General features: G+C 34.7%; 1 protein-coding gene across 1 annotated transcript in view; it reads right to left on the bottom strand.

Moving 5' to 3' along the window:
- The window catches only part of LOC149559871 (Putative methyltransferase family protein), a 124,002-nt gene that overhangs the window by 76,666 nt on the left and 21,429 nt on the right, over window positions 1-25,907 (bottom strand). Inside the window, exons 2-4 of the mRNA XM_089824337.1 lie at window positions 7,805-7,870; window positions 7,589-7,655; window positions 7,340-7,440 (exon numbers count right to left, since the gene is read on the bottom strand). Of these exons, the coding sequence (XP_089680463.1) occupies window positions 7,340-7,440; window positions 7,589-7,655; window positions 7,805-7,870 (234 nt within the window). The remainder of the gene's footprint in view (window positions 1-7,339; window positions 7,441-7,588; window positions 7,656-7,804; window positions 7,871-25,907) is intronic.

The following is a 25,907-nucleotide window of genomic DNA, read 5'->3' on the forward strand; positions in this document are numbered from 1 at the left end:
TTCAAAAATTGCTATTATCCGCAGCTTCCAAGTGCCATAATTGCAACCATTGAATTTTGAATTACTCCCAAGCAAAATATTAGTCAATGATGCCATAGCACGTTTTCCAATAAAAAAGCGTGAAAATCTATAAAGGCACATTCTTCAAGGCAAAAAAATGGAAAACCAAAAAAAATTGAAGGTGTACCCAGAAGAGAGCTCGAAAAATCCAAAAACAATATGTTGTCAATTTTGAGATCCGTTGGCTCAAAAATCGAGGCACCTAAAAAAATCGGACAACTTAGCAAAGCTCTTGAAAAACCCACCAAGAATTTGTAATCAGAAAAAAATCTGAGCCCAAAAATTAGGGTTTTAAAGAAAACTCTAGTCCTCTGATTATATTCTTGGAGCAAGATATCTTCCATGATTGGGACCATGTGAGCAGGATATACTTCTATAATAGATAGAGCAGCTAGACGATTTGCTTGAGTTTGACTTCCAAGAGTCTTGGTCATATTGATTTAGAGGGAATAGACCATGTTGAGACTCGATATGGTGTCTCTGGTGATCAAGAAACTATAGCAATCAAAGGACTAGGATTCATGGGATTGAGTTCTGTGTATTTAGGCTAGAAGACCTTTATGCTAACACCTAGGTCATAATATTCTTGAATAGATGGATACTTTGTGAGCTTGGGATTCACCAACTGTGATGCAAATCCCAACCTTATATTTCATTACAGGTCAAAGCATGTAGAGATCAAATATGATATTAGAGATACGGTGCAAAGGAATGCTATTTCATTGAGGTACATTAGTACTAATGATCAAATGGTAGATATTCTAACCAAGCCCCTTGCCAGAGAAAAGTTTGTGCATTTTTTAGACAAGCCTGGCTTTGTGAAGAATGAAGCCCTTGCCGAGAGGGAGTCTGCATCAATGATTTATAAAAATTTACTTTAATGTATTCTTCTCTGTGGGAAGAAGTTTGAGGTACAAGCCCTTGTTAATGCATTCTTCTCTGTGAGGGAGAAATTTGAGGTGCAAGCCCTTGTTAATGCATTCTTCTCTACGAAAGAAAAGTTTGAGGTGAAAGCCCTTGTTCCACCCTTTGGGAATAGCCATGGTGGATGTCATATGAGAGACTCCATGACTTAGCACTTGTGTTTATTCACCCTCTAGGAGTAGCCATGGCGAATGTCATGAGAGATGACAACATCGCATTGAGTATTTCTTTGATAGACACTTGTACTCATTTGCATTTCCATACATGGGAGTAACCATGATGGACCCACCCTCTCAGAGCAGCCATGGTGGAGGTCATGTGAGAGACTTCATGACTTAGCACTTGTGTTGAATCACCCTCGAGGAGTATCCATGGTGAATGTCATGATGAAATGACATCACATTGAGTGATTTTGTAATGAGAACTTGAGTTAATTTGCATTTCCATTCATGGGAGTAGCCATGATGGACCCACCCTCTGGGAGTAACCATGGTGGATATCATTACATAACTCAAATATCAAGAAGGATTCCCCCCTAGCTAAGAGGGAGTGATGTTATTTTAGCTATGGTCGGATTCCTTCAGGCCGACATAGATAACATAAAGGTTGTCATAGTATAATTATTATATCACAATAATTATATTATCACATAATATAATAATATAATTTTATTGATAATGAATTATATGATATAGAATTTAATGGGTAATAATTATATATTAGTTACATATTAACATAATTATATGAATTAATTAATTCAGCCAACTTGTAAGAGAGGTCTCCCTTGGTGAAAGGGCACCACCAATAGATATAAAGGAAGATTAAATCGTCCTCTCTTGGCAATGAAATAATACACACAATCTGCATTATTGAGAAGTAGTGCTCATGGGAGACAATTGGGTGTTGTCTATGGTTGGGAAGGCAAATCATTGCATGTGGTTAAACAAGCACATAAAATCAACATACTGGAATCATTACTCGTGGCTAAATGAGTACAATCAGAAAAACAACATTCAACACCAACCTCACCCAAGACACAAGGAAAAATCGGGTGATGTCTCTTGCCAAGTAGAGATATCTCTTTTATTAAGGAATGTCTCCTACTTGACACTCCTATGTACCCTACTACAAAGTATGCACCTATTGACATCAGCGATTTTTCAACTTAATGTGCTAATTATACATTGTATTATATAATTAACAACACTTAAAAATGTTAAGATTTCAACGATTTTATATTGTTCCAAGCATTGGTATAGACATTGTATTATATAATTAACAACACTTTAAAATGCTAAGGTTTCAATGATATTATTTTGTTCCAAGCATTGGTATAGACATTGTATTATATAATTAACAATGTTTCAATAAACAATTCCTTGCATAACTTCAACAATTCTCATCCAAAAGACATGATTCCTACATGCCATTAGTGAAAATAAATTGTCAACCTTCAATAGTAATTATATATTGTGATTATATATTCAGGCAATTAAAAATGGACATAGTGGAACAAGAATTTGGTTCTAGGTACGATCACCCACACAAAGCACATAAAAATGTAAGAATCCTAAAGACTCATCCAAAATGTGAATATAATGTCTCCTAAATTGAGATATGGAATAAATAATGTTAGTTATCTAATATTAGTTAATATTCCATGAAGTAATATTTATATAATTAGTCATAATAAATGATTATTATTTAATATTAGTTAATAAATCAAAAACTAATATAAAACAACAGCTCTTGGGAGCTGGAGTCCCTGCCTTTAGCCTTTTAGAAATGAGAGTATCCATGAAGTTGTAAAATATAAATCATATAAGAAGAAGAATAGTTAAAATAGCTTCCATATTTTTTTATTTTAAAAATAGTAATTAAATATGTGCGAAAGGAAATTGAAACTTAATATTATTTTTTTTAAAAAATTTAAGTTAATACGTTATTTATTTTAAGTGCTCAAAAACTACTTATCTTTTATAATCACTTTTTAAAAATTATCTAATTTTAAATAATCTTAACTAATTTTTACTTTTAGATTTATGCAATATTAAAAATATATATTATTTTAAAAAACTTAAAGTTATAAGTTATATATTATTAAAAGAATAAATTTAGGTAAAGATATATTTTCTTAAAAATATTATTAATATTTTAATAAAAATAACTTTTACATAATATTTTATTTAATTTTAATATTGATTTAAAACTTAACAAATTTAAAAATAAGCTAAAGAATATAGTAAAAATGGTATAAACTACTTACATGCCCCTTTATACATTTATTGTTTAAGTTAAAAGTTAATAATAGTAGTGGAAGTACAGCGTACAGGCGGCTGCAGTGAAAAGTAATATGATGCAATGGCATGTCACGGGGTTGGATAGCATGTGACGTCCATGGATAGCCGCTGCCGTGTTTCAGTCTGAAAAGTGCCTCATAAATATTAGCCGTGCAAACCAGTCCATGGAAATTTAAATTTAGATGGCACGACACTGACCAACATTAAATTTGTTCTTATCTCTTTTTATTTTTTCAACTAAAAAACAGATTTATACCCACGAAATTGGTTCCAGACCAATGAAAAATGAGAAATTTGATTGTGACAATTGAATTAAAAAATACACATCCAAAAAATCTTAGCTTTTGATATTTTTGGCTGCCATCTTTGTTAAATAACAATAGATGCAATGCGTCATAGTTCCTGCCTAATGCATAATAAAATTTGATTGTGACAATTGAATTAAAAAATACACATCCAAAAAACCTTAGCTTTTGATATTTTTGGCTGCCATCAATTTAATGCAAGGGAGTATAATGAAGGACTAATAAGGCTGTCTTATATATAAGGCAGGGACTAATAATTAAGTAAAGGCTTTGTTAAATAACAATAGATGCAATGCGTCATAGTTCCTGCCTAATGCATAATGGTTGTAGAAGTGTAGGTGAGTGAGAATCTAAATTAACATTATGAATGCATTAATTTTTGCCTAGAAATGCACTTGTGATCTGATACGATTGCTCATATTTTGTTATTAAATTCTGCTCTTAGAAATGCGCTTGTGATCTGGTAGGATGGCTCATATTTTGTTATTAAGTGCTCGTGCTATATTATTATATCTTTGGGCATTTAAGCCCAAGAATAAGAGGCCAAAGTCCCCAATATGGCACTATGTACTTAATATCATACTACGATCAATACATATGCTTTAGACAAATTTGCACCTTCTACATTGACAACTTAAATTATGTGCAATGAGGAAAGATATCCATACCAATATTTGAATTATAGAACTTGAAGAAGTGATGAAGCATTTGGAGTATCACATTATATGTTTAAACATACCATGCATGCTACTAGACAACCATAAGTAGTTGGAATAACTCCCCCAACTATGTATTATTCTTATCTTGATTATCAAATGGAATTCACACTATTTTTAATCATTAGCAGTATAGATAGAGATATAGATAGAGATAAATAGCAATATACAACAATAACAACATAAACATATATGCAGAAGAAAAAATGATAGATAATATAAAGGAAGAAGAGGAAGAGAGATAAAATAGTAAGATAGAGTGATACCAACATAAGTTGTGTGTGTGTGTGAGAGAATTAAATATATATTTTTTTTTAATAAAACAAATAGTCAAAATAAAATCATGGTTATAATAAAAAATTAAAATATATTATATTTTAATAAATGAAACTAGGAATTTAATTTTTATATTAAAACTCACATTTCTATAAAAAAAATGAAATGTATTGAAATATAAAAATATTTTATAAGTAAAACTAATTGTTTAATTTTGTGTTTATTTCTTCAGTATGTTTTTTGATATAAAATATAATTATTAATTTAATATTAAAATATATATTTAAGTTTTAAATGTATTTAAACTAAATGATAAATTGTTTAAATAAAAAATATTATTAATAATAAATAATATAATTTAAAAATTGTAACACTTATCAATTATACATATTACAAGTACTATTATAAAATATAATTAAAAAATAATATTGTTTAATTTATTTTTTATAAAAGTAAAACAATAGTAATAATTTAACTACTTTTATTAAAAAAGCAAAAGTTTTAAAAAAATTAGAAATTCAAATACAAAGATATAACATATTGAAATTATATTAAAAAGACATATTTATTAGTTATATATATAGAAGTATAATTTGAACTTATGCATTACACGAAGTTTTAGAAACAAGTTATATCAAATAGTAAAAAATAAACATCAATGTAAAACTAAAAATAAATATATTTAAAATATAAAATAAAAAATATTTAATAGATTGTGATAATTAATATTGATTAGACATGTTCTGTGAGGTGGAAGATAAAATGATTGAAAAAATAAAATCTTATCAAACTTGTTACAAATGTAGAAAAGATAAAGTTATAATTAATACATTTATTAATGCAAAATAAAGTTGTTAGAAAATATTTGTATTTTTTTGTAGAAAATTAATTTTTTCCCCACCAAAAATAGTATGGACCAATAGAATAGATTAAAAATATGATTTATAAAATAATGAAAAATTAAAAAAAGATATAAACATTTGAAATCTCATATAATCTTTTAAATTCTTGAATTTGACTGGTTAGTAGTAATGTTATATTGGATTGACATGAATGCATAAGTATTCCTGCCTTGACAGGAACTAATAATAAATATCAGTTCGAGGAAGTTTTACGGGAAAGCTTCTTTAAAGAAGCATTCTCGAATGTTGAAAGGAGGTTAGAGGAGGTTGGAAAATTTAAGAATGTTATTACACTTGTCTCATAATAGGGACTACCAGGTCATTTCACCAATGTCAGAACTGGTTTAACGATTCATATCGTATGCAGTTAGTCGGTGGAATTGCAGGCCGAAGGATATGGAAACACGATGAATATCGCCTATCTTCCTTAATGAATAAAAGAGTTTTGAATGCCTTTTGCTTCACCGAATAACAGCGGCAAAGGCTGGGAGATAGGACGGAAGTGTTGTCGAAACAATCTAACGGGGAGTGTCCGCGGAGAGCCAGCGTGTCAAAGCCAACGGAGCCGACTCATTATAAAATGTGAGATAAGTGGCATTCCATTATGGCAAATCCTGCCGTCTTCTCACATATTCACTCTGCCACGGAGACAGTAAAATACAAGAGAGTTTGTAGTATCTGGTTGCCACCGTGTCCCTAGATCTCAGAAACCCCAAGCCACATTGAGTTTATTATCTAGCGGATGAATATGAATCCTTCAACCATAACGGGCATTCTCTACAGAGCAAGGCGGATGCGGTAAAAACCACCCAGAAGTTAAAGTGCCACACCGTGTTTAGTGATTGGGAGGAAGTAATACATCTGGTGTGACGTGTATCCTGGGTTGCGGACTGTGCATTGTTGTGTCAATAACTCTAGAGAAACGGTACCGTGAGTTTCCATACTAGTGTTCACAGACTTACCAGCATGGACTATATATTAGTGTTACTGTGATGCGTGCGGAGTCTATCCAGATTCGTGGCTGTAAGACTGGAATCTAGAAGGAATGACTATGTAACACCTTCTTGGCATTTATAATCGACTTTCATTGCTGGGTTTCCTGTAAATGAAGTGTGCAGTATGATCTGTATTGTTTCTGCTTTCAAAGAAATGTTTCCATGCATAATTCTGACCAAACTGCAATAGAGGAGCGAAGAGTTGTAATGTTTGTGTTAATTATTTGTTCTCTGTTCTGTTGGTTCAGTTTTAGCTGAATATTTAGTTCAGAACTGAACACATCTCTTCTACGTCATTGGTGTAAGACATTGGTGTTTATGTATACTGCTGATGGTATGAATATAAATTCAGTAACAGTTTGGTAATTTATATCTGTTCTTTCAGTCCATACCTTTGATTCTGTATATATGTATCTCTGTATTGGAGGGCAAACCAAAATTTACCAGAATATATTTGCCGACTGTTCGACAATATGTCAAAATCTGAATCCGTCAGGAAACTGAATATCAATGCAAACATTTAGTTGAACGCAAACACGAGTATTTCATTCCAATTGTTTTGTCAAAATTAAAGGAAGGCAAGCTATTCGGACAAGATCCTTTTAGGGATTTTACACTGAAAGACAACAATTGTAAGTGAAGTCTACTTTGATAAACAAAATGACCAACAATCAATCAAGAAACTCTTGCAAATATATAGTCTTGATGAAAAAAGCATGCAATGAACAACTATCATACATCATTATATGATAGTAACAACATTATTGTGGAAATAAAAAAATTCATTTTGTTGCCAAGAAAGTGTAGAAGATAAGGAGAGAGAGACAGAAAGCTACAAATTCTTACTTAAGAAATCATTACCTCCAATACTTGCTTGCCCCTAAATGATAACTGTCCATCTTGAATTTCACGTTTGAGTGTATTGACTAAATCTATGGAACTTTCCCACAGTTTTAGCCCTCCTAATCATTATAAAAGGAAATATTACTCCAAATCATTATGCTAACTGATCATAATAATGTAAAGAACTACAAGACAACAAAACTGTTATAGGCAGAAAATATCTACAAAAAACAAAGAACATATTATTATGTATAATGCATCAGTTACCTTCATACTTCCCAGGGACCAGATCTGAATTAGAAACTCCAAAAACATCACTAGTATTGACTCGTCCCTACAAGCATGGAACAACCGGTTTTAATGGAAATTCCAGTCCAAAGTTTTAGACGATAAACTTCTTGAAGACCACAAGATCAGTTCAGTTGTATAAACTAGGCCACAGAATTTTCTGAACCGTCCTCAAACATTGCATATGCACTATACCTTAAACATTACAAGGCCTCCGTGCAAGCTAACAGGCTCAGCAACATACTTCTCCAATTGCACACCCTATTAAATTACAAAACACGGGTCAATGAGTCTGACTCAAAAAACTAAATAATTGAATCCTGATAGCAATATCACAATTTGACATGCTGTGGAAAATATCTCCTACTTATCAAAACATAGTTAAACAGAGTTATCTCCAAGCAATCAATATAGACAATCTTCAGCATGTTTTGACGACATTTAAGACAATGCAATACTCATAGCATCGACTGATATCCTGTCTAGACCTGTTAATATCCAACAGACTCAGAAACTAAGCATAAGCTGTGATGCTTTTAATCCTAAAAGCAGAAATTTGCAATTTACTTGAAAAACAAAGAATTATGGAACTAGATCTTATCGAAGCAATAGAAAACTATAATCAGAATCTTATAAAAAGAAACTTCGAAAGTAATCAATTTGTGTTATACAAATCAAAAATTAGTTTCACTATATTTCATCGAAATTACAATGTCTTAAACTTTTCCCCATGTCAGTAAACCCATTCCCTTTGTCACAATGGACTGGTGCCTAAATTGGAAAGAATCCTCCTTTGAAATGTGTGAAGCTTGTGAATTGCAATATAATAACGCCTTATTAATAAGGATAGCTGATGTGTTGCATTTTCCTAGACCGGCATTTAAGCAATGCTTTAACATATTTTTTAATCTATAGTTGTTCTTTTGCCATGTGGATTCAAGGAAGACTAGTCCAATTATAGTTAACTGGATTGTGGCTTATTTGAACAATCTAACTACCAAGTACAATCCCGATTCCAGATGAGATTGCACTAGAAGAACCTTTTGTTGTGCCAGTTTCTAACAATGATGAGATTGCACTAGAAGAACCTTTTGTTGTGCCAGTTTCTAACAATGTGGTTGATATGCATCAATGCATTTAAAACTACATGACTTGTCTTAGTCCACACATCCCAAATCCTACTGGGTCCCATCTTGACATCTATGAGGGAATGTGCCAAAAGCCCAAAATTAGAATGGACATATACAAGATGTTTTGTTTGCCTTAGTGAACCTTTTAAACTTCAAAAATTTGATCAAACCATATATGCTCCATATTACAAAGTAACTGGTAAATATTTGCTTGATATTAACAATGATCAAGATTCAAGAGATCAATATATACAAAAGAATAGACAATGTTTCCTAAAGAAACAATCGTAAAGAATAGAAACATTCTATTCAGGAAACTAAATATTAGAAACATTCTAATATTTACAAGAGATTACAATAGATAACCATTAAATAATAAATAATAATAATAGAAACTATCAATTATCACAATACCCTCCCTTAATGGTTAATCTATCCACAACACCAAGCTATCCTCTGAATTGGACAAACTTATCTGGACCAAGAGGCTTGGTGAGAATGTTTGCAGTCTGATCCGTTGTAGGAATCCATTGCAAGTCAATTGTCATGTCTTCAGCCAGCTACCATATGTAGTGACAATGAACATCCACATGCTTGGTTTGTTCATGGAAGACTAGATTTCGAGCTAACTTGATAATACTTTGGTTCTGAACAAACAAAGTTGTCGGGCCTACTTACGACATTTGCATATCCCCAAGCATCTGACGAAGCTAAACAACTTCACATCCTGCCTTCACTATCCCTCCGTATTCAACCTCTGTAGTGGAGAGAGAAATTGCCTGTTGCTTCTTACTGGTCCATGTGACGGCACCGAAACCCAAACTAAACACATATCCAGAAGTTGACTTTTTATCAACAAAACCTGCCCAGTTTGAATGTGTGAACCCACTAAATTTAGGACTAGAACTTCGAGAGTAAAGAAGTCCATAATCAATAGTACCCTTCACATAACGAAGCACACACTTTGCTACGATCCCATGATCAACCTTAGAAGCTATCATAAACCATGAAATGTAGTTGACTATGAACCTAATATCAGGTCTAGTAGCAGAGAGGTAGATGAGGTTGCCTACTAGTTGCCTGTATGTAGTATCAGCAACTAGAGGAGAATCAGACTTGGCTCATAACTTCAGACCTTTCTCCATGGGTGTAGATGTAGGCTTGCAATCTTGCATACGAAACTTGTCTAACAGAACCCTGGCATATTTGGACTAGGACATGAATATACCAATAGACTGCTGCCAAACCTCAACACCTAGGGAACAATGCATGAGCCCAAGGTTAGTCGTATTAGAAGACTAGCACACTCTGTTTAATTACCTGAATCAAAAATATCGAGCTTCCAGTGATCAAATCATCCACATAAATGACCAGGAGGATGATATCACAATGAGTAGTCTTGATGTACAAATTTGAGTCAGAAGAACTCCCCTTGAAGCCTTGATCACTGAGGTATTTATCAATTTTCATGTACCATGCCCTAGGGGTACCACTATTCTTTACCAACAACCTTAAAACTAGGAGGTTGTGTCATGTAGACCTCTACTTGTAGGTCACCATTCAAAAAATCACTCTTGACATCCATCCGATGGACCTTCTAGCCAAACTGTGCTACAATGGCTAAGACTAATCTAATTATGCTCATTTTTGTAGTAGGAGCAAAGGTCTTCTCATAATCAATGCCCTGATGATGAGAAAAGCCCTTTGTAACTAATCGAGTTTTGTACTTATCCAAAATACCATCAGACTTGTATTTGATTTTGTAAACCCATTTGTAGCCAATGGGTTTCTTCCCTGGGTTTGTTCCCACTCTGGAATTTCTTTTGCCTCAAAATATGTTTGAGGTTCAAACACACTATGAATGTTGGCCATGAGAGCAAAGTTAACAAACTCTATAGGTTTGCTCTTTTTCCGAGCAATTCTCCCATCAATGAGCTTATCATCTCGAAGATCAACAAGTGTCTTAGCTTGTTACTTAGGCCAGAGAAGAGAACGACCAACATTAGTATCAGGAGATGCTCTAATCGAGATCAAATTTAGGTGAAGCATCTGCACATCGAGGTGATCTTGCAAGAGAAACCGGAGGTGTCAATACAGGAATCACTGGTAAAACTGGAGCTACAAGAGTTGTTGGAGCCCTCCCATCAGGTGGACCTAATGGAAGCCAAACTCCCAAGTCATGAGCCTTCATAGGCTGGTATGCTGGATCAGGAACAAGAGAAATGGGCATGAATGGTCATCATTGCTCATCAAAGACTACATCATGACTGTACAAGACACGAGATGTCTCAGTGACGATCAAGCAGTAAGCTTTGTTAAAACTATTGTATCCAGCAAGCATGAGTTTTTGACTCTTGGCATCCAACTTGGTGCGAGATGCATCAAGGATCCAAACAAAAGCAAGAGAGCCAAAAACCTTCAATTGACTAATTCTAGGCTTGCGACTTGATCAGGCCTCCTCCGGAGTCTTATCTTTGACTGCCACCGTGGGTGGCCAATTCAAAAGATAAACTGTAGCGTTAACTGCTTCTGCTCAAAACTTCTTCTAAACATGTCTATGTTCGAGCATGGATCGAGCCATCTCAATGATTGTTTTGTTCTGACATTCAACTACACTATTATGTTGTGGTGTGTGGGGTGTGGTTAACTAGCACTTGATGCCATGAGTATCACAAAAGCTAGAGAATTCATAAGAACAAACTTTTCCCCCATTGTCGGACCTAAGTGCAATAATAGATTTCCCAGACTCTTTTTCAGCTAAAGGTTTAAACTTCTGAAATACACTAAATGCTTTTGATTTCTTTTTAAGAAAATATACTCACATTTTTCTACTAAAATTATCAACAAACAACAAAAAAATACTTGGACCCAAAAATAGGAGTGACCTTAGAGCTGTAGACATCGACATGAACAAGCTGAAGTACTTGAGAAGCTTGCCATGAATCGCCACTGGTGAAAGGTGTGTGATGTTGCTTCCCAGCCTGACATGCATCACAAACTCCAAGCTATTGAATTTGAATCTTGGCAATCCGAGGACAAGCTCTTCCCGAGCAAGCTAAGAGAGTTAATGCACATTTAAGTGCCCATACCGCTGATGCCAAAGTGTGCTGACAAAAGATCACCGAGCAGCCATAGCCAAGTCCTGAGAATCACTGGAATCGATAATTAAAAAGACCATGATCCTCAAGAGCCACTACAACAATAGAATGGGTCGCCCTATCAGTGATGGTGAACTGAAGGTGACATCCAAATGTGGAGTGTCACGGCAACTAACTGACTAAGAGTAGATTTAGTTCCATCCCTGGAATGTAGTACACATCGAGGAAAATGAGATTCATCCCAGTAGACTGAATCTAAATGTTGCCTTGCCAATAGTGGCATGTTGTGATGGTTAAGTTGTTGTGTTGTTATCCTTGCCATCAAGGTTCAAATCTCATGGGGATGAGGTCCCCCGTTTGTGGCCTCACTGGTTCATAGCTCCAAGTCAAAGCGTTTACCCCTCTTTTCAAAAAAAAAAAGAATCTAAATGTTGCCTTTGCCAACAATGTTGTACTCTTCCCCTCCACCAAAAATAATAGAATCTAAATAAGGTTGGTAGTTAGTGAACTAGTCTCTATAGTAGGTGAAGTGGGTGAAATGACAAGAGGCACATGAATCAATGTACTAGCAAACGACTTCACATGATCTGTAGGTCTTTTAGCCATGAAGACGTAAAAGGAAGATTACACCTGCTTAGTGTGCTTTGCATTGTTCGCTTTGGGCTGCAAACTAAATTGCTTAGTTTGGGCAGCTAAACATTTCTGACATTCAACCTTCATGTGACCATACTTGTGGCAGTAGTTACATTGAATGTTCTTTTTCTTGGAGCCTTCTGATGCTGGAGCAAAGGACTTCTACTGAGAAGACTATTGTGAATGAGACTTGTCTTTATCCTTCTAAAAGGATTTAACAGCAAAGGCTTGCGCTATGGAGGTGGTGCTAGAACTACTACCAAATTGTTGTTTCCACTGATCTTGCTGAAGCAACATTGTGTAAAGATCGGCGAAATTCAGATCAACACTAGTAGAAGTGATGTTGAGAGTCTTGATAAAATGCATGTAGGACCTGGGTAAACTTTTGAAGGTTATGATCACAATGCCCTCTTCCTTCATCTTGCATCCAATGGCAAGCAACTGATCACGGATTTCCTGAATCCTATTCAAGTGTTCCTAGAGCAATTTTCACTCATCCATGATAATAGAAAACAAGGTGTTCTTGAGAAAGAAGGCCCTTCTTTTGTCTGAAGTTTCTATAGATGCTCCCATATCTCGGCAGTTGTTTTGCCTAATGGAATCTGAGGGAGTTGATCATCAGGTACTGTTAGTGAGATAAGATTGACTATTTTGTAACTTGTAATAGCACTTGTGGATATTTTATGTGTTTTCCAACTTACTATAAGAATGAATATATATATTTGATATAAAGAGGCATGTTTCTTTAATATATTAACTTACATTAGTTATACTTATAACACAAGTAATATACCCTTAATATATTATTATGATTATATATATATCACTCTTAATATAAGTTAATTATTCCATATATAATATTTGTCATACATTATATATCTCATATATATAATATAATTTATCCGACAGAATTATAACATTAACACTCCCTCTTAATGAAGAAGGATAAAACACAGATATTACACCATAGGTAATATTTCAAAAATAATACATATAGGAAATCTTTGATCAGAATATTTCCAGTAAATGGTATCATATAAGTATTGGCCTATCAAAATATCAACATATGATATTCACCAATTACTATTTGATATCATATTAGGTAACATGAACATTGGCTTATCAAAATATCAACAATATGATATTCACCAAGCTCTCAAGAGTAATGGCCTATCAGAAACATCAATTGAATGATGATCACCAAGTACTCAGTGTGGTATTGGCCTATCATAATATCAGGGCAAGATATTCACCAAGTACCGAAAATATATCTATACAAGCAACTTGTAGATAATCAAATTAATGATATCAAACGCCTAGTTGTTGATTTATAAGATAAAGCCTTTACATGAAACAATTTCACAAAATGAATCATGCTACAAGTTATTGTAAGGACGTCACTTTACAACAACTTCTCCTGATACAAGTGATAATCATTTAGAAGTCATCACTTCTTCATGATGTACACAGGGGGCAGGCTCATACATGTATGACATCAAAAGTTCACATGAAGTCTCCACGAATACTGTCATGTGGTGTTGTCACAACATTCACCATAAAACATATCAGAGAATAAGGTTTCTCCCTCTTAGTTTGATATCAACTTTTCTGACCTCTTAGCACAAGGTTCTCTCCGATGAAGTATCAGACTTCCTCTGAATCTGTTATCATCCTTCTAACCTCTTGGTAGCAAGTCATGTCATGCTTCCTTAGTTCAATGGTTATCCTGATAGCATAAGGCCTTCCAGCCTACATACATGAGACTTTATCCCATGAATCATAGTCCTTTAGTTGTTATAGTTTCTGACTAGTGTTGAATCCATCAACAAGGTCTACTCCTTCTGAACCGATATCATCAAAAGTTTGATTGAAGCATTTTTTTTTCTGCTCCCTCTCTTTTTCCAAGGTTGCCTCTAATGAATTGTCAGACTCCCTCTCATAATTTCAATCATCAAGGATATTTGCTTCAAGAAACTCACAATATCCAACCTAATCATCAGATGATTCGTGAATCCTAAATCACTGCTTCTTTGATGCTACTATCATAAGATTGAGTCTGCACAATATTTGGTAGCATGCCTAACGTACCAATCTTCTTTTCCTGCAAGAACATCCTCAGAGACAACGGAAAAAAAAATAGCTCTTTATAGTAATTACATAAATACAAAATAAGAGAGAGACTACAATAAGTAGATACATCCAATACCCGAGGATAATAAATACTTATCTACAATAATAATATAAATTGCTCCAATGAAGGTCCATATGCATCAAATCATGAAATGCCTCCATGTAAGAATTTGTCAAACAATTTGAGTACGTCTTTTCTACTCCCATATAAGGACAGTTCAAATGGAAATAGAACATTGGTTATCATTCCCCCTTACAATGTTAGATTCCCACTCTTATATCGTCAAGTAATTTTGCATCACATCACATATGGAAAACTTCTTTGTGTTCTTTTTCTTCATTTCAAAGAATCATCCATGGAGAATTAAGAAAATAACAAGAGCATAATAAAGAAAATAACTCTTATATTATATGCGTGGATTAGTTAAGAGATTACCTACAATATGCAAATAAATGTAATAATCAAGAAACAAAGAACTTATCTCATTATACAGGAGCAACTAGAACAAGCTTTCAACCCTTGCAGAGAATCACATCATAATCATAATCAGAGTCCCTAAGGCCTCCCATAGAACTCGATAACTCATGTACTACACAGTTAGTTTCTACAGTATTCATCTTCCTTCAGTAATTTATCTAAGACTTGGTTATTCGCCTCAGACCTAATCACAAACTCATGGTTGAGTGTCTTCTCTGATTTGCTAGGCTTTCAGCTTATCTCACGAACACTTCTTAGGAATATTTGTTGAGTAAACAAAGAAGCCAACTAAGAAGGAAAGGACTCACATGTTTTCACTTTCTCTGTTAATCAATACTCCCAACGACAAACGAAATAGATTTTCGCTACACATACACATCCCCACAATGCAAATTATCGATGCTTTTAAGGTTCCACCAAATAATAGCTTCTTGGTTAAGATAGATCAAATATATCAAACTCCTAATACTATTGTGTCTTTCATGTCATCTCAAATGTATTCGAGCACCAACTATAGAAGACATACACCTCCCATTTGTAACCTCAAACTTGCTGCCATAAATTTGGTGCAACTGCAGTCCGCTCAAAACCAACAGTTAAATCCCAAAAATTTCAAATTTGAGAAGATGGACAATGTATACATCATCACATTAATCTCAACTATTAAATGACACTTGTATGAGAGACAAATAAATGAATTTGGGACAATAATAAATACTGTTGGAATATACTTATCCATGTAATCACCACACTTGATGACCACATGATAATTTTTAATTTCACCCGGAATGGATCCATTGATTAAACTCTCCTAGTTTATTAAGTCTCCAAAAAGAAGGTGAAAGTGCAATCAGTTGGTGTTAATTTATTATTGTCTTCTATAGAAGCAAGGAATCCTATCAACTGTGACTGGTCTGATGCTAATGAATATTATGAAAATATCCAATGATTGTAAACTCATGAATCCCCAACTTCACCACAACTGTGTCCTTATTGGCAATGATCCCCCATGGCAACCATGATGCCGATGTTATATATCGATGGGTCATCTGACTCAACAAAGGAGTATATCTTCAAATCCCCGTCATCTATTGTACTCACGCATTCCACTTATGTTACATAAATAAAAGACTCTCGAAGCTACTCCATTAAATCGTCAAATATTCCTTTACATGAATGTCTGATTATTAATAATCAACTTCTATCACCTTGCTTTGCCAACAGTAATGTGTTTAGCAGATGGGTTGACAATGCTTCAAAAACTACAATTTATAGAAGATTCAGCTTGAGAAGTCCATATGCCAGTTTACCAGAAGAGTAAATGTTTTCTCCTCTCATTGTAGTGACATTGACGGTGAACTTATCCACAAAATCAATTGCTGAGAGTAGGCAATGTAGACAACAACCAAGTGCAGAAGAAACAATGCCTTGTGATGATCTCATGTTTGGAGTCTAATGCCATTTTGAGGGCAATCTGATCTATTCGCCATGTGCATTTGTGTAAGAGAGAGAGTTAACAAAAACTAGTGCAGAGGCTTGACTTCCCTCCTTTCAACTTAGGTTTAGGTTGAAATGAGGAAACCATAGAACATTCAAAATTGGGAAATTCGAGAAGACATTTCCAAAACCCTTCCTTTAAATTGTATGCTGCTACTCCTCCACTTTCACCCTTTCGCCTATTATTACACAAATAATCTCCTACAATAATAAAGCGCCCATCATGTATCTGAAAGTAGGGAGGGAGAAACGTTGATGGCATCGTTGCAAACTCTCTCCACTTCCATAGCAGCTCATCTTTGTCATCTTGAAACAACTCCAAGATAATCATGCCTTTTGACGAATCCGTCATTGCTATCACTAGAATGGACAACCCATATGCAAGCATGAATAATTGATGTGCATTATCATCTCCAGCTGTGGCGAGGAAATGCGGCTACTCTCACAGGCTTAATAAAATCATCTCGAATGCTATAACCTGCAATAACTATAGGCCATTGTGCCCTAAAGAAAACAAATATGTCCTTACCTTCATGTCAATTCGGATAGGGCACTATTATTATCTAGTCATTTCATTTTTCAAATGGTCACCTTCAAGGATTCCCTAGTTAAGGTTGCACAATAATTTAGTGGACTTTGAGTGCTGGCGATTCTAAATATTGTCTCCAGTTTTAAAATAATATAGTTCCTACCCTCATCCTATGAATCTTTTATCGTCCGTAACATGAGCCCTCCACTTGGTTGACTCAATCCGGTTAACACCCATCCTACCACCGGAGGAATTGTGTTATGGTTCGATATAAGAATTGATCAAGCAATTTTCTATACACGCACCACCTCAACACAAGAGCATAGAAATAGCCAACTTTGGATGTGCAGTGTTGTGGATTGCATTGAGTGTTCTTTTGTTTTGTGTTGCTTCACTAGGAGAAACTAATCCTCCATCAATAAACATTGGAGCCATACTGGCATTGGACACAACCAGTGGAAAAATAGCAAAGACAACTATTGAATTTGTAGTTGAAGACGTAAACATAAACTTAGTTACTCCACATTATTGTAGATAACCCCATCAACGTTGATATGTTTGTAAGAATAATTCTTCCAGGATTGTAACTCTGCTCTGATATCATGTTACTGAGATAAGATTGACTATTCTGTAACTTGTAATAGCACTTATGGATATTTTATGTGTTTTCCAAGTTACTATAAGAATGAATATATATATGTGATATAAAGAGGCATGTCTCTTTAATATATTAACTTACATTAGTTATAGTTATAACACAAGTAATATACCCTTAATATATTATTATGATTTTATATATAAGTTAATTATTCCATATATAATATTTGTCATACATTATATATCTCATACATATGATAATTTATCCGACAGAATTATAACATTAACAGCTATGATTAATTTGAGAAGCATCACTGCCTCTCGATTATTCTGATCCCATTGAGTAGGTCGAGTTGTAGTACCCAGAACCACCTTATCACTATCGCAATATTTGAAGATGGTTAGCATCTATTGTTTCCACGTGCCATAATTGCAACCATTTAACTTCTGATTTCCCTCAAGCAAAATATTAGTCAAATGCCATTTTACGTTTTCAAGTGAAAATCTGTGAAGGCACATACTTCAAGGCAAAAAATGGAAGACCCAACAAAAATCAAGAGGTACCCAAAAGAGAGCTTAAAAAAACCAAAAAGACTATTGTCCGATTCTAGATCTATTGGCTCAAAAATTGAGGCACCCAGAAAAAAACGAACAACCCAATTGAAATCTTGAAAAACCCACCAAGAATTTCTAAAACAATTTCAATCCAGTACAAAAATTTAGGTTTTTGACCAAAACAGCCCTGGCTACAAAAAACCAAAAAAAATGGCGAAAATATACCCAAAAAAAACATAGTTTCTAGGCGTGGATCTGAGATTGAGAGTTTGAAAAAACCTAGACGTCACTAAGTAGAGCAAAAACAACCATAACACAGGCAAAAATGGCTGTTATTTTTGTAGGAAAAAATGACCACAAACAAGTTGCAAAAATGCATGAAAATTGAGTATGATTTTACCAAAAAATTATAGACGGCAGTTGTAGAAAAAATGGTCGTAAGTTGTAGACAAAAATATGCCTTAGACAAAGCAAATATCACAGAAAATAATTTCAAAAAATATTATAATTTCTCGACTAAAAATATTTGTCTTATTATTTGAAATTATTTTTAAAAATATTATAATTTCTCAACTGAAATTATTTGTCTTATTATTTGAAATTATTTTATGGAATTTGTTCAATGGTTTTTCAGAATTTTGTTTTGCAACCCGTCTAGGATTTTTTGTGCCTTCATTGGAGCCATTTTTTGAAAACCTTCATCTATTGTCATGTGACTTCTTTCCAAGTGTTTTTTGTCTGCAAACCCTACCATTTTTTGTCGTTCTTTGTTCTTGACCCGTTTGAAGTCTTTTTTTTTGCACAACTAAAGCCGTCATAACAGGTTATTTCTCCCTATTTTTCATCAATCTGCGAAAGGCGTCGTGTTTTTCTAGTCTTTTTTCCTACCCACAACAGGTCGAGCTTTGATTTTTCTACACCATATGTTATCTATAAATTGTGTTTTTCGTCATTTTTTGGCCTAGGCTGTGATGATTGATTTTTCCTGAAATGGTAGTCCTTTCTCAAAAAATATCTAGTTTTCTAGTTCATCCATGGCCGCCTAGGGTTGTACAAATTCAACTAGGGTTTTGACCCTTCATTTCAAGTCAAAAATTTACTTTCGTTGCAGATTTCTTGTGATTTTTCGAAAGCTCAACTAGGTCATTGTCATAATTTGGTGGGTGTCTCAATTTCAATGCCTCAAGTTTTGCACCAATCAGTTTTTTGAGATCTCTTCTATGTCTTTGACGAATTTTTCTAGGTCAATTGAGAAAATTTCTCGAAACTTGTGCCAAGCATACATCATTTTTTTAAGTTTGTACCTGCATTTGCCTCTATTTTTTGCATTGGAATTCATACTACAGATTTTGTGCTTTCACCTCTTCTACGTTTTTGTTTTTCATGCTTTGAGAAATGTGCAAGATGGTGTCATTGACCAACTTAACGTTGGAAGGTAGTAAAAGATTCAACGGCAAAAATTATAATACCTGGAAGTAGTGCATGCTAACAATCTTCATATGAGCTTGTTTTGAGTTCAAAGACTCGTTATGCCACACTTGAAGTAGACCAAGACAAATTTGATGACCGAAATCAAGAAGCTATCAAGCTTCTCAAGCTCTTTGTCGCAGATGATCAGTTGCCTCATATTCATTCTAGCAAGTCAGTGTCGAAAATCTAGAAGCATCTAAAGGAGTTGCATGAGACATCTCACAAAAGTAGAGTGTTCTTCCTGTATTGAGAACCAATTGTTCTCCATCATGATGGATGAACCCATGTCCTTCCAGGAGTATCTCACAAAGATTAAGGACATTCAAGATCAGCTTGAAGCTATTAATCGGAAATGGTGAAAGAAGATATGGTAATAATCACCCTAAAGAGTCTACCAAAATCTTATGAGCACTTTATAGAGACTCTCGACATTACTTCCATTAGTGTTGATCTGAAATTTTTAGAGTTGTGCACCAAACTTCAACAACAAGATCATTGGAAACAACAATTTGGTAGTGGTGTCACTTCGTCCTCCTCAAAGCAAGTCTTTTCAACCAAATCTTTCACAAGGATAAAGGCAAATCTCAACATTCTCAGCCATCTTAGTAGAAGGGCTCCAATTAGTGTTAGGATAGTTGAAAGAAGAAGGTGTGGTGTAATTATTGTAACAAATATGGCCACTTGCTCAAGGATTGTCACAATTTGTTGGCTTCTAAACAACAAAAGCAGGGAGGGTCTCAGCCTAAAGCCAATGTTGTTGAGAACACAGCAAAAAGAGTCTACCTTTTATGAATTTGTAGCTAAAAGACCTAGATTCTAGTGTTTCTCTACATTTCACTCACAGGTATGATTGGTTTACAAATGTTTCTCCCTCTACTAAATTAATCGTTTTTGGAGATGAAGAGAATATTGTTGTCGGCAAGGGCAACATTCAGATACAGTTTGGTGGGGCAAATCTCATTTTCCTCAATGTATACTCTGTTTCTGGCATGGAACTAAACTTACCCTTAGTGAGTCTAATCATGCAACATTCTCCTCGATGTGATGTGGTATTTAGTACACATGTTTGGTTGTTGTTGGCATTGACGATCATGGTCTATACAGGCTTGTGGATATTGGTGATTCTCTTGAGCATGCCTTCACAGCAAAATCATCTTCTATCAGCAGACTCAAGCATCAACGATATGGTCACCTGAATATTCACTATCTTGCTTAGCTTGTTCAGGATGATTTAATACTTGGTCTACCTGAAATTCAAACTTAGAATCAATGAATTTATGGAGCTTGTCAAGCTAGAAAGCAACATAGGACATTGTTCAAGGATGGTGACTCATGGTGAGCCTCTAAGGTACTTAATTGGTCCACATTGGTGTATGTGGTTCAACGAATACTCCTTTTGTTATTGGGTGCAGGTATTTCTTACTTTTTGTTGATGATTTCAGTCGTAAAATGTGGGTGTACTTAGACAGAAATGATGTGTTTAGTGTATTCAAAAATTTAAGGCCATAGTGGAAAAAGAGTCTAGTTGTTCTATTATATCTCCAAGTCTAATAATGGGGGGATTTTTGTTCTACTTCTTTCTCCACTTTTTGTGATACACATGGCATAAAACGTCAATAAACCACACCATACATCCCTCAACAAAATGATATTGAAGAACCTCACAACCGCACCATTACAAAAATGGCTAGGTCGATGATCTCCCATAGAAATGTTCCTAAGAAATATTGGGTAGAAGCAGTGTTTACAGTGGTCTGTCTCCTTAGTCGTCCTCCTACACATGCAGTTAAGGGAAAGACTCTTGAGGAAGCCTAGACAGGATGCAAACCTAGGATCAGCTACTTGAAATTTTTTGGCTCTTTAGCATATGCATGGATTCCAAATGCCCAACATTCCAAATTGGGTTCCAAGAGTCGGAAGCTTATGTTTACAAATTACAGTGGCAACCATAAGGCTTACTAGCTAATTGATGTAGACATTGATTGTCTTATATTTAGCCACGATGTTGTCTTTGATGAAGAACAAGGACCATTTCAGCCTTCCTCGTTTGAGCCAAATTTAGGGGATCAACCTTTGAAGGCTTTTGATTCAAGTGTTTGTCTTCCATTGGGTTCGCCTGATGGGAGGGATGATGCAAATTTTGCATTTGACGATGCACTACCTGAATTTCCTCCAGACGATGTCGATCTTCCACCTCCATGTTACATCCCAATTTTTTGACCTAATTTAAAATGTTCATATAGCCGTTGAGGTTCACATGAAGTCAGTTGACAGTTAAATTCGTTATAATCCTGCAAAATGGTAAGATGGTTAGTCATTATAATTTCATGTGAAGATAATATGCTAATTGATTATTTATCACGAATTCATAGAATTGAAAAGGCAGTTAGCCATTATGATTAATTATGATTAAATAACTTGTTATGGTAATATGATTTAACTGTGAAAAATTTCCTTGTAAGAAGCACGTCTAAGGGGTGGAAGCATTGTCAGAAATGAATTAGGCACAGGAGCATCACCATCACTAAGCAAGTGGGTATGAATCGTGAATCACCATGGTTGAAATTGAAAACCTAGTGACTTGAACATCAGGATACAATCGATGGAACCGTATGCGCTATTAAATAAACAATTTAAAATATAAAATAATTTAATTAAAATATAATATATACCTCAAAGATTTTTTATTGATTTTTTTTTCACATCATTATAATACATACCTACGTACGTACACATAGATATAAGAATAAAGTGACATCATAATATTATATTTCTTTATAATAAAATGATGCCACCTCATAAGTATATCTATGTGCATGTAAACAGATATAAACTATAATTATTTCCATCTTTTTATTCATTTTCTTACTTGAAAACCGATTGAACACTTGGCATTTGGTGTTCATGAGCCAAGATATTCTTTATGTTATGGAAGTCAAGGAGACACATTATTTCTTTTTAATAGAAGTCAAGAGTGAGAGGCGGATATATCTATTCAAGCACCTGACTACCTTTCTCAAGATCGACTCCCTCTATCATTTCTGACTTCATTATTTCTGTCCTTCCTTTGCTCATATTTCCGACTTCCATTTACCATTCGAATCTCTGCAAACTCCAATTGAAATCTCTGCAGATTATAGCGTTGTCATTCTTGTTACAAGACTGTCGTATATTGTTCTTCCTTGCTGAAGTTGAGGTTGCATTTACAAACTGTAGATACGCCTAGTAATCAATTTGAAGAAGAGCTGATACACAAGCGTCTAGCAAGACTCAGACATTTCCAGAATTTATACCAGGTCATGTGGTTGATCATTTTCCAAATATTGCTACAATTCCTTTAACTATTAATGCATTTTGATTTCTATAGCAGTAAATTGCAGATTATACTCATTCATACTTAAATAACTTTAGGAAGTTGTTACTATGTCATGAATTATTTTTGCCATTGGAAATCAGAATCAAATGACTTATTTTTGAAAATCAGAATCATGTATATTATTTTCTCCTGTTGTCAAGTCGAGTGATGTGATTAGATACCAAGATGCTCAGTGGCTGACAAGGTGTTTCATATCTATTCTGGATAGGGAGGGCCTTTCTAGTTAAGGAAAGTGTGGGGATAAGTTTAAAGTCTATGGTTGGAAGGTTAAGCCCCTGACAATGTTTCCCCTCTCCACAAGATGTCGAGACGTGTATCAAATAAAGATAAGCTATGCATTCAAACGTTTGTCTAAAATAGGTATTTTTACTTTTATGAGGTATATTCAAGTAGAAGGTAAGATTAATTGAATTGTATCATTGTTACAGTTATTTCTTTAAAAGAAAGCAACTCTTATCGTCAATGTAATTGGCAACCAGTTAGATCGATTAATCTTCTAACTAAACATGGAATATATTTATTTGCGAGAGAGATTTATCTAATGGATTGTTATTTCAATCTTTCATTTATAAGAATAATGATTATGAGCATACCTTCTAATCTTATGTTATTGTTACAGTTAAGCAATCGTAAGGAAAGTTATTGCTATAGTTAAGCAATTGTAAGGAAAGAAATGATACAGTGGTATCCGATGCCCTAAATGATCCAATGGTAATTGATGATACAATGGCATCTGAAGCCCTAAATGATACAGTGGTATCTAATGCCATAAATGACCAAATGGTAATTGATGCCCTAATTGATACAGTGATATGTGATGCCCTAAATGATATAATGGTATTTGATGGTAATCGTCATTTGATTTTGATATTTGTGGACTAATCTGGGTGATTGCAAAAGCATCCCTACATTGATTTTCGGTTTGAATTCCATGGTATGTAGATTTTAATTTCCATAGTGAATTCATTGATGGTGTTTTCAGATGTTAGTTATGAGTTTTCCGTTTAAGCAATTGTAACTATTAATCTCATTCACATGAACATAACTAATATAACTATCTTTCTTTGATATGTTAGTTGTTAATTTAGACCCGAAAAAAGTGCATGTTACACTCCAGCTCCAGTTATTACTCCTAATTTTGGCACATCTAATCTCTAGCCTAAATGGTGATCTAAGACCATCAGTGATCTTCGTCCTGGTGAGCTCGCTGAGGGTATATCATCTCGAAATAAGGGCACGCATCCAAATACAGTTAACTTCACTCTCATAGCCAACCTTCATAGTATCTATGAGCCCCAGAGATTTACAGAGGCAAAAGGGATTCCAGAGTGGGAATAGGCTATGGATGCGGAATACCAAAGTCTTATGAAGAGCAACACTTGGGTTCTCTTTGATCTTCCTCCAGGGAAGAAGCCCATTATTTGCAAATAGGTGTATAGGCTCAAGTATCATACAAATGGTACCCTAGATAAATACAAGGCCAAATTAGTGTTGATGCGAGTTTTGTATCACTTACATAACATATTAGGATTTGGATATTCGATACAGAATATCAAACATACAATTCCTCTCTTGAAAAGTTATCGCTCACGAGATGTGAGAACAACTCCAATGTTCCTTACACTTGTGGATACTCACTCAATTTTATCGATGTGATTCGCTGGTAATCACATAGGCAGCCTTGCGTTTTTCATTCAAGGATGACTTGGACTTTGGTGGGATGAAAGTGATGGTGGCTCAGTTTGTGAAATGTGCGGAGGCAGATAATGTGATGGTGGTGATGATGGAGAATGTGTCTGCCAAGGATGATGTTGATGGGAAAGTGATGGTGGTGGAAGGTGAATGGATGTATTCTAATGCTTGACCTACTCCTTCTAACTTCCCTCTCTAAAATTTGACTACCCAGCTACTCACTATTACACTCCTACTCCTATGAATAGAAGGGGATCGAACCTAATGAGAGCTGACCAACGGCCTCACTTCCACAGGTGCAGTGATTCAAAGGAATAATAAATTAGTTTACCACACAAAGCTTCCCACCAGCCACTAGGATGCTATTGGTCTAGTATTGATCCCTATCAAACATTTACCAATGCTACCATACAACTATCCATCTACTTTAACCTCACTTAAACAACTCAAAATGAAATTTGCTTCAACAGCTTGCAAGGAAATCTAACTATGTGGAAGTAGAAAACATGCAATAACACCCAATGTTCTTAATCAACATGCAAATCGCAAAAATGAAAAAGAGAGCAATTTTGGTATTATCTTCGCAACAATTTCTCCAACACTTTACAAATGAGAGCAAATGGCCTTATATAGGGGCCAAAAATACAACGGACGGTGGAGATCAAAACAAGATCAACGATCCAGATTGGATCCTAAAAACCCTAATTAGGGTTGCCACCCCATCGGCCAATGAGAAGATGCCACCTCATCAATGGACCAATGAAAAAAGTGCAAAAAGTGGCAATCAATGAGAAGGCACCAAAATGGTGGCCAATCAAAAATAGACACTTGTCCTATTCTAGAAGAAAGAGAAATTTGCCACTTGGGCTTACATCAAATGATCTTCTAATATAAATCTTCCCTTTTCTTTTGTTTTCTTGTCTAAGGCAATGAACTTAGCTAGCCTTTCGTTAACTTCTTCTATAGGAGGACAAGGTGTGTGCTTTGCCCTGAGTTCCGCTGACTTTGTCACGCTGCTTGTTGCTTGTAGTATATTTTTGTGATCCTTCTCATATTCTTTCGCAAATCCAATAAAAGCATTGAGAGAGGAAAGGGTGCCCAAATGCTTCTTCT

This window comes from Cupressus sempervirens, chromosome 4 (assembly GCF_028749045.1).
Source record: "Cupressus sempervirens isolate cs-2001-9-10 chromosome 4, ASM2874904v1, whole genome shotgun sequence".
Classification (NCBI taxonomy): Eukaryota; Viridiplantae; Streptophyta; class Pinopsida; order Cupressales; family Cupressaceae; genus Cupressus; species Cupressus sempervirens.